This window comes from Silurus meridionalis, chromosome 14 (genome assembly GCF_014805685.1).
Source record: "Silurus meridionalis isolate SWU-2019-XX chromosome 14, ASM1480568v1, whole genome shotgun sequence".
Taxonomy (NCBI): Eukaryota; Metazoa; Chordata; class Actinopteri; order Siluriformes; family Siluridae; genus Silurus; species Silurus meridionalis.
In genome coordinates this window covers 22,484,454-22,494,799 of record NC_060897.1, presented here as the reverse complement: position 1 = coordinate 22,494,799, position 10,346 = coordinate 22,484,454, and the positions used below count along the sequence as shown (strand labels likewise).

The following is a 10,346-nucleotide window of genomic DNA, read 5'->3' as shown; positions in this document are numbered from 1 at the left end:
GTTGTGTGTGCGTGTGTGTGTGTGTGTGTGCACCACTTTTTACCACCTGCCCTGCGGTTATACAGAACCCTGCCGATGAAGTCTTCAGCAAACCAGAGTTCCTTCTCATCAGTTTTCTTTATTCTTTTTCTTCCCCCGCCCCTTCCTTTAGAAGCTCTCTGTCGCTTTCCTGTGTTTTGTCGGGAGAATGAATTGAATTTTAACAAACGGGGGAACAGTATGAACTTTCTAGACAGGTTTTTTTTTTTTCTCTTCTTTTTTTTCTTCTTCTTGGGTTTCGTTTTCTTTTAAAATTTTTGGTTTTAAAGAATTGTTACGGCAGGAAATCTGCTGTGTGTGTAGTGATGGAGGGAGGAGGACGGTAAAAAAAAAAAAAAAGTTTGCGAACGCATGGATGTCGAGGATATTTAACCAAAAAGGACACCGCTGATGGCTAAAGCTTACTCGGATGCAGTTCCGTGTTTTCTCGTCCCTTAGCGCAAAGCTAGGATTTTGTGTTTTGTTTTGTTCTCCCATTTCCATGTTTACACAATTTTCGCTTAGTTCGGTTAAGAATTCAGTCGTCTCTTTCATGGGGGGAAAAAAACACTTGTATGCTAAAAATAAAGATCCACGGCATTGTTTTAAAAACAAACAACAAACGAAATGAATCGTCTGTACTTCATTTTGCATGTTGGCACTTAATACTGAAGGTTTTACATTTCTCCACAGCGCTAAATGTAATCTTTGGTCGTGTTTTGGCCCCGAGGCCCCCCGTGTGTTCTTTTTCTCTTTCTCTCCCTGAGCACACCTTCTTACTCTTCTCTCTCTCTCTCTCTCTCTCTCTCTCTCTCTCTCTCTCTCTCTCTCTCTCTCTCTCTCTCTCTTTTTTACTTTCTCTCTGGTTTTTGTTCCTCTCTCGTTTTTGCCGTGGGATTGGAGCCGGCGTGGCTCCACATTCGTCCTTCGTTAGCAGGAGGCTGCAGACTTTCGCTAGACTGGTTCAGGATGTAGAGAAACCAGCATTAAAAAAAAAAGAAAAAGAAAAAAAAATTGTTGGGTTTTGTTTAGTTTTGTTCCTTTCTCACTTCTTTTTTTTTTTTTTTTTGTTGTTGTTGTTGTTTCCTTCTAAGCACCGAAGGAGGCGTGCTCCCGAGTGCATAGTCGGCTTTGTAAAGACAAACATTTAAAATTGTATATTTAAAAAGAAATGGACATGTAAAATTAAAGACACACTTTTGTTGGGTACAGATCGATCCAGATGTTCATATTCATTGTGTAGTTTTATTTTGGACACCGTTTCGTTTTATTCAAATTTATTTTTTTTCCTCAACTTAATTGCTCCAGTTTATTTTAAGTGCAGATGCGAATCACATTCTTTTGAGTCCAATTCCCAGACCCCCTCTCCAACTCCCCTCCCTTCCACCCCGTGTCCAATTCCTCCGTGTAGCAGCAGTGTACAACAATTATTCCTGTATATTGCCTTTTTGCTGAAAAATGTATGTTGAATAAAATTTTCTATAAAAGCTTTTGCGCTTACTGATGGACCCTGATTGGCTCTGATTCGGCTGCTGCATGATTGTACAAAATGATCAATTTCTATTCAAATTTCTAATTTATCCCTGTTGATCATTTTCTACATTGGAACGAGTGTGTTCAGTGTACCCAGTGTGCAAATCAACATCAGTGTGAGTGGCGACGTCTGCAGTGATCAACATCAATTGATCGTTTTTGTATAAAAATCCTCCCATGTCCACATTTTAGTTTTGACCTGCATCATTTCCGCCTGCTGTTTATTTACTTTTGCGACTCCGTTTTTTGCAGACTGAAAACGCCATCCGAGTGTGGATAGTTGTGGACATGTGATGTAATCCTGAATTTGTTATGCAGACGCACCGAATGCTCAAATCCACTCCCGGTTTCACACACAGAGGATGTTAACTTTGTAATTGGATTAAACTGATTTCAAGGTCACAGCAAGGACAAGTCTTACATAATTATTGTGAGGGGTTTTTGTTGTTAAATCAGTGACTACTTGGTGGTGAATCAATTAATTGTCTACATCTAACACGGTCAGCTCTCTTTTTCCCTCTGCTTCTTCCAGGGGGTTACAGTAAAATCCAATACCAGTTCAGGTTTTTTTTTCTTCAGATTGTCACCCAATCCAGGAGGAGACCGACTTTCAAAATCTTCTAATCGTCCTTGGCTTTTTTTCATTTTTGGTTGAATATTTTGCTTTTTCATGGTTAGGTTTTTATATATTTATATATATACACACAAGTCAAACACACAAACGGATTTAATTTCACATTCATTAAATAGAATCAATCTCCTTTTGCACAAATGCATGTCTGAGCTTCTGTCCAGCAGGAGACTGGAGTCCAAACCAGAGCACCTGGCTGAGGTGAGAAAGATTAAAAAGGGGGAGGAGTTTGAAGTCTACACAGATGTCAATCATTGCATATTTATGTTTGTTGGCTCATCTGCTGTTTTTATTGGATTTATTTGAAGGCAAATGTTTCATTGGTCAAATAGGAAGCTTGTGTAAAATGTATTATCTGGCAGGTCTCTTTTTATCTCCAATGCACCAACCGAACTCTAGTGAGGTCCTGATGCTCCATTTGACATTACTGTCTTAAATCTGACTTAGAAGCCATTGAACATATGGGTGGATGGAGGGTAGGAAAGAAAAAAAACAATAGGAATTAACTGACAAAGACGACGTTCAGTCCGTAAAATTGTATACATTTTTTTTTTTTATTAAGGCAGAGATTCATTTACATCGACTTGTAGATCACTGTAGCAGAGCCTCCACATTGCAATACAAATATACCTTTAATAATAAATCCGATTTGATAAGAATTATGTACAACGCACAGGGCTTTCCAATGGACCTACTACATTTTACTAATTTGACTAGTGTATATTTTAATAACGTTTGTGTGCGTGTGTGTGTGTGTGTAGGAGTGTATCGTAAATCATTTCTATAACACTTGCAGAGCCCAGAACGCCCCTGATAATAATCACACCCACAAATTCCTCTCAAAAATCCTCAAATCTCAAAATATCCAGAATTATAATATAATGATAATTTCCTTCATATAAAACACCGGATTTATGTCTTTGTGTGATCGTGTTCGAGTCCAGAGGAACTTAAACACCCTCTGGTTGTAGATCAGTGCTTTTCCATCCAGTCCACAGCTTTGTCCCAAACGCTAGCGTTCCTGCCTGAGTCGCATCAATTAGCTTAAAAATAATCCAATAATACAAATGAACCTCGGTCAATTTTCTTTAGATGTCCTGTCAGGTTAGCTCAAGTTAGCTAGCTAGCAGGCGTTAGTGACAACAATACTTAGAAATATTTACTTTTAAAATAATTTCACATTAGCACGTTTGCTAGCTAGATAGCCTTAGCAGACTATAATTTAAATAATTGACTAGTGGGAGTGAATCTTTTTACAGGTTAGCTTGAGTATGCTAGCTGGCGAACGGTTTTTGTTTTGTGTTGGGTATTTTCTGTCAGACTAGCTTGTTTAAGCTGCATTTCTAATGAAAAAGATAATCGTTTATAAGGAATAATATTTCAAAAAATCCTGTCAGGATCGCTCCGATGAACTAAACGATTAGCATTAGCAGGAGAATCTTTTACAACAGTTGCTAATAAACTGATTATTCTGTTGGAATTTAGGATGTGTAATATGTTAAACTGCAAAGATTTCACTTTTTAGTCACTTTTAATCGTGATGCTGTCAATAATTTCGATTCTCTGAGGAAAGTTAGCGTCCAGGATACGTTTGTTTGCTCTGTCCAGCTCCGAAATTAAACGAACAAGAACACTGAATATCTGAAAACAGAGCGAAAAAAAAGAACCCAAGCTCGTGAAAAGCTGTGAATCAGAAAAACGCTGATCGTTCAAAAATAGAAGCCTTCTAATCTGCATGTGTCTGAAACGGAGTCGAAGCGACGGAGTTCCTTTACGTCGCGGTCGTGTACTGCAGTAGTGTGTTGCAGAAGGAGTAATGATCATAACAATACATGGTAAGAGTAATAAAGTGTGCCAGTGTCCATCAGCTAATCTCATGATTACACATGATCACGTCGACTAGATGTTGATGACAATGTTTTGTGTTTGGGTTTTATTTCCCAGCGAGGAAGTCGGCCGGGGTCAGCAACACCGCTTCTTCTCCACATGCAGGACACGGTGACACTTGGGGCAGGAGTGATAGACGTCTTTGAAGAACTTGAGGAAGAACGGCAGAAGGCAGCAGCCAATCACCAACCTGAAATTCAGTAAATATAAATGTAATACGTATCGTGTGTATAATCACATACACAATCATCACAGTATACACTCAGAAAATCCTGATCCATTCACACACACACAGTCTATTCATTTCAATCTTTCACCAAGATCATCAAATATTGTGTACATTTTTTACATTTTTGTTGACCTAAAACAATAATAATACCAATAATTAAAAAAATGTTAAAAGTTATGTTTATTCACTTGTAACTTTTAGAAATGTTTTATATTTAATTTCTACATAAATGGAAGTTAATAAATTCTAATACAATTAAAATGAAGGTAAAATGCTAAATGATACTTTTTTTTTTTTCGTTTTATTTTTGTTACATTTTTAGATAAATGGACATTTGGAAAATAACGAAAACTAAACATTTAAAATATATATATATATATTTTTTAAAGATTTTCATATTTTTCATTTTTTTAATACATTTTTAATTGTATATATTCTTTGTGTTTTTTGCATTTTTTCATATAAATAATAATATTTTCTTTTGCACTGGACATTTTTTTTTGTTGTACTTTCTTTTAATATTTAATATTTTTTAATCTCAAATTTTTGACCCTTTATTTCTGAAAACTTCTATTCAGTCCACATCCTGGTATTTTTTCAGTCTCACGAGATTCATTCCTGTGATTCTGTTTATATTTAGTGACTTTTTTTTTCAGCCCTAAAAAGAAAGAAAACGCTGTTTTAATTTAACTATAAACCTGTACTAAATATTATTTTAATACTTTTGGTAAATCTGAACATATTTAAAGAAGAGTGTTAGTGTTGATGTACTGTTATGGTACTGATGTGATATAATTCCAGTGTTTTTGTGTGTAAAACTGATAGTTTGAGTATAAATAAGTTTATTTCTCTCTCGTACCCGCACAGGATGAAGAGGAGGCACATGAGCCAGGCGTACATTCCCACTTTATAGGTGACATGGGTGAGCACTTGCTCCTGGCAGCTGGTGCAGGTGACCATGCCGGGGGAGCGTCCAAGCTCTGTCTCATAACTCACAAACTTGTTCCTGTCACACGAGGTGGTCTGAGCTGCCAGAGGGGAGAAGGGAGGAAGGAAGGAAGGAAGGGAAGTGTTCAGAAGGTGAGCTGAAGTGTTGCTGAAAAGCAGACACACACACACACACACACACACACACACACACACACACACACACACACACTCTCACTCACCTGTTGAGATATGGGTCGGCACTCTGTAATCTGAATTGCCAGAAGAGCCCTTGGGGTCGAACCCCGTGTGCACCTTGTACACCTTCACGTTGTCCCCCGGGGTCTCCACTGCAAAGAACAAGGAGAGAGTCACGACATGTCATCACGACACGTGGAGGGCAACAGGAACCAAATGTGTGGAGCATCATATTTAATAAAGGCCATCAGAGATAATTAGACGCTCGAATTTGTCTCGAACAAGTTGTACGGTGGTCTGAGTCCAAAGTGGTTATAGTGCGTTATAGCGTTTTCTCTTTTCTTGTGATCATGACTGCATCTTCTGATCTCAACATAAAAAAAAATCTGCACCACAGATGTTTATGGTTATTATCCATGATGCTTCATGTAGAACATTCCTCGTGATCAGTAAACAAGAAACAACTTGACCACGATTGGGTGGATGTTTATTATCCAATAATGCTGCTTCTAGAACATGCTCTTATGCCGAATACACAGAAAAATGAAGTCGTGAGAACGAGAAAACAAGAAAGAACAAAATATAATGCACGGCGTCTTCTGTATAACTGAGATCTTAGCATTTTTCTAAATTTGATTGTTGTTTTTTTTTAGGAGAAAAATCCATAACTCGTAGAACCAGAAGCCATTTTTAAAACTTTGGGTTAAAAATGCTAAATGGTGATGACACTCACCCGGTATGATGTAGGGTGGAGGGTCTTTTATTCCAGAGCTCATTTTCTTATCTGTTTAGCTGTAAATGCAAAAGACAATCAATCAATCAATCAATTAACCAATCAACAATTCAACCAACCAATCAACGTATTAATTTGGTCAGATTTTTCTCTATTATTTCTGCAACGTTTTCTTCTGCAACTTCATTTTTCTTTAACAATGACATTTTAATTACTCGCTGTTTTAATTCATATTTTATTTCTGTATTTTATACCACATCATTTCAATCCCATCCTTCGCGTTCTTTTATTTTTCTGCACTTGCCGTTTTCTGCCCCCTGCTGGAGCTTTTATGTAATTTCCTGAAATTCTTAAGAAAAAAATCTGAAGGTAAATAGCTGATTTTATTGCCATGTTATTAAATCTCCTATTATATTATTATAGGAACCATCAGACGACACTAAATATTATTAAGTTAAACCTTTAATGGGAAAAGTGACTTTTCTGCACAAGAAGCAGGTGAATGTGTGGATATCTGTGATGCTTTTCTGCCTTCAGATAAAAAAAAACAAAAAACTACTAGAATTTTATCTCCAGTTTGAAATGTTGGTTTCAGCCACTAGAGGGATCAAGTGATCTCAGATTATCAATTTGCGATTTCAACATGTTCAGAGTGTACATTTCTCAGGTTTTGACCACCAGAGGGCGCTAGGGGCTAATTTCAGATTAATTTCAAACTTTTTTCGGTCATAGTCCGGTTTGGTGTTTGACTGTAAACCAGAGGGGCCCAGACTTTTTCCTATAAAGTGCAAAAAAATAAAAATGTTGGATTATACCAAACATCATATTCAAATGAAAATCTGGGAAAATGGTTTTACTTCATTTGTGATTTCATAATATTTATAAATAAATAAATAAATAAGAAATGAAAATATAAAAACAAATAGAAAACGTGACCTCGTAATTTACTTAACTAATGCAGTTTTATTTTCAAAGTGCAGTGATGAGAGACATTACGGCTATCCTGTATTTTTCCAGTGTTTTTCCAAATGGGATTTTCCCCTGTTTGCTCCTGTATAGAATGCAGAGCCTAACCAAAAAAAGGTCACTGTGGGCACAACTTTGGCAAGGTCACACCTTCATGGATACTAAATGTAAGTCATGTAGTCAAAATTGTATGATTTCGATCATGAATGCTTTAAAATTGAGGTTGAGTTCAGGATGAAGTTCTAGTGAAAAAAAATTTAGTGTCTTTAAATTGATTAATAAAAAAAAAAAAAATTTAATAGATTTTTCGCTCCAGAATCCAGAGTTTAATGGTGTGTGAAATGTCTTTGGTGTTGTTTTGGATTATACTCCAGCGTGTGTGTGTGTGTGTGTGTGTGTGTGTGTGTGTGTGTTTTAGCTAAAATATATCCATAAAGATAACTCTCGATGATTAGGGTTCAGCGCCACCTAGCTAGCTACAGCTACAGTTCTCTCCTACGATGGTGATCGAAATGCTTTAAAAAGTTCCGATTCTAAAAAGGCAGGAATGCGTCCCAGTGAACGCCTCGTTGAGAAATCCGACTAGCCGAGCCTGTCCTGGGTCAAGACGCCTGGAATGTTGCTCGGCTGCATGTCTCGCTCGACAGTTTCATTCGCTCGTCGAGAACTTCGCACATATCCGACATTCTGAGACGGTGAAGGTGGTGAGAGGGTGTTTTTATTGGCGCTGAAGTACCATGAACAGTTTTCCAAGGGAAGGATTTGCAAGTGGGGAAATATCTAGAATACGGTGTGGCCTTCTCAGGTAACATCATGGTCATGAAGGAGATCAAGTCAGTAACTTAAGTTCCAGAACTTCAATTAATAGGACCAGATAGATCCTCAGCTCAGCATCAGCTTTTAATAAATACATTGTAAATAATAACAAATTTAAATAAAACCGAGATCTTTAACTGGATCTGTTTTACTATGTAATTACTGAATCATTAGTTGATCAGTGAGTGACATCGTGGACGAGCATATTAGCGTGTTTACACAATAACGTCTAACGTTGAGCAATTTATTCATAAACTACTGAATTAATGGCGTTAATACAGAAGCGTCATCTGCGTTAAAGTTCGCACAGGGTTTTTTGGGGTCTAACAGGACTGTGGGTCTTTATACATAAACCGATCGAACACTGAGGGTGTGACGATGCGCAGGTTCGACCGCATACCTCAAGAATTCTGTCCATATATGGTGACTTCATAAAGAAGCATTATTTCCAGGCGTGTCACCTTTTTCAACACCCAGCTTTATTTTTATAGACTTTTAAACGATCGATCCCTGAGTGACGCTTATATTTTAAGGTGTGTATCAGGGCCGGGATTCTGCTTGAGACAAGAAAAAAAAAAAAGGTCATCTGAAGCTCACGTGACTGAGAAAAGCATTACGAGAGCCTTGTTGTTCAGGTGGTGTCTTTATCTTATCTTTAATCCACAGGTGTTTATAGTGTAGCTTTAAAAATAATAATCATTCTAGCGGTGTAAATAAACCAGAATTGGGGCTTTTCGGGATGTGAGTGTCTAATGTTTATAAAATTTGGTGGAGGTTCAAATAATTGTGAATAACTAATAATAAAGACAGACAAAATGGCAGAGAGAATTCGATCAATTCATGATCGATCAATAAAATCTCTCGCTCCGTACACACTGTACACCCCCTATTAATTCCCTGCATCCTATCCTGAAAAATTCTTGCAATTTCGTTTAGGAACGTTGACTTCCAGCAAAAATCAGTGCTACATTTCTTCTCTCTGGCTTTAAACTAAAATTTAGATCAGGTATTATTTCAGCGATATTTGTTTGATATTTACATATATATGAATTTGATGTATGTCCAGCACCATGGCCAGCGACTATGGTGTTGATTTGAGCTTTAAAAAAAAAAGAAAAGTCAAGGTAGAAAATGGGAATTTACTGAGTTATGAAAGAGGTTCAGAATGTGGGTTATAGGATGTGTGGAGTCTCCCAAATGAATTCCATTTTCTCTAAAATGTTCACAGAAAAAAATTAGGTGGATTTGATTCAATTTTGTTCTGAACTAATAAAATATAAAAACCTTCAAATGGATTGTTTACAGCACTAATTGATTGTTGATTGAGGAAATCGGTGAACATTCAACCTTATTGAAAATTTAGTGAACTCTGTAGGGCACGAAAACTAAACTAAAACTAATACATTCGAGACATTTTCGACGAGTGCAGTAAATACTATATACAGAGAGAGAGAGAGAGAGAGAGAGAGAAGTAATTCGAAAGAGAGAATTTGATTTTGATGGAGAGAGAGAGAGATGAATACAAGATGTCTATCATAATACACACACACACACACACATATATTCAAATATAAAAATATTTCCTTATCTATTGCTCTCAGAAATTATATTTTAATAGTTTTTATGTCTTTTTTAACATCTAGTACTCATTAGTGCAGATACACTTAATAATATTCATCACAAGCACTTTTTTTTTTAAAGGCACTGAAACTATAAATAACGAAACACATGAAACATTTGAGGTACGGCTTCAGGGCATGTGACCAGGCGTTCCCTGGTTTCATTGTTCTACATGTTCTTTTGATTAAAGGTCTCTGTTGCAACCCTGTGTTTTATAAATACGATGTTAAATAAAAGAAATCCTTTCGATTTCAAAGCCACTCAAGACCAGAATTGAGAAGAAACCCTCACGATCTCAATAGCGTGTCTCCATAATGTTTCCTTTTACATTTGGTATAAAATATTTCCCCTAATCTAGGATTTTTGGGGGAAATCAGAACGAATGATGTCAGATGTTCTGTTCATCATCTCCCTGAGCATCTATGTGAAAGGATGTTAGGTAGATTTTTAAATGCTTCAGGAGCTCATGAGAGTTTATTCAGCAGCCCCCCCGCAAAATAATGATCTTGATATATCAACATAAATCCAATTTGAAGATGTTCTACACGACCCAATATTACTTCCAATCGTTTTTGTACCCAATACCTAAATCAGCATGATGAACCAAAGCCTATTTAAAGTCATTTATATGATCCAGTCTGACTTACCCTGCTGCTGCTGCTGCTGCTGCTGCTGCTGCTGTCTTCAGTTGCCACTCAATCCGGTTTAGGACGAGACGTTGTGCTTTTCAGTGTCCTCCACACTCCACCCTCCTGGATGTGAACACACTTTCATACGTATTCAACTGG

The 10,346-nt window shown here is 37.0% G+C and overlaps 1 protein-coding gene across 2 annotated transcripts; it reads right to left on the bottom strand.

Moving 5' to 3' along the window:
• Window positions 1-2,711: 2,711 nt before the first annotated feature.
• si:ch211-157c3.4 (Lipopolysaccharide-induced tumor necrosis factor-alpha factor homolog-like) lies at window positions 2,712-10,346 on the bottom strand. Of its 2 annotated transcripts, none has more exons than XM_046866942.1 (5): window positions 10,210-10,346; window positions 6,157-6,216; window positions 5,468-5,575; window positions 5,158-5,326; window positions 2,712-4,259 (listed from the first exon to the last, which is right to left on the bottom strand). In XM_046866942.1, exons 2-5 carry the CDS (start codon window positions 6,197-6,199, stop codon window positions 4,145-4,147), a joined length of 435 nt encoding a protein of 144 aa, XP_046722898.1. In that variant the 5' UTR covers window positions 6,200-6,216; window positions 10,210-10,346; the 3' UTR covers window positions 2,712-4,144. The 2 variants fall into 2 exon arrangements, with proteins under 2 accessions (XP_046722898.1, XP_046722897.1); XM_046866941.1 differs by having other exon boundaries at window positions 6,157-6,215; window positions 10,206-10,319.

Excerpts from the sequence above, each read along its gene's own strand:
- si:ch211-157c3.4 (XM_046866942.1), bottom strand. The coding sequence starts at position 6,199 with ATGAGCTCTGGAATAAAAGACCCTCCACCCTACATCATACCGG. Across the intron at positions 5,327-5,467 it reads GCCGACCCATATCTCAACAG|CTCAGACCACCTCGTGTGAC; the intron begins GTGAGTGAGAGT and ends CCCCTCTGGCAG. Across the intron at positions 4,260-5,157 it reads CTCCTCTTCATCCTGTGCGG|GTTGGTGATTGGCTGCTGCC; the intron begins GTACGAGAGAGA and ends ACTGAATTTCAG.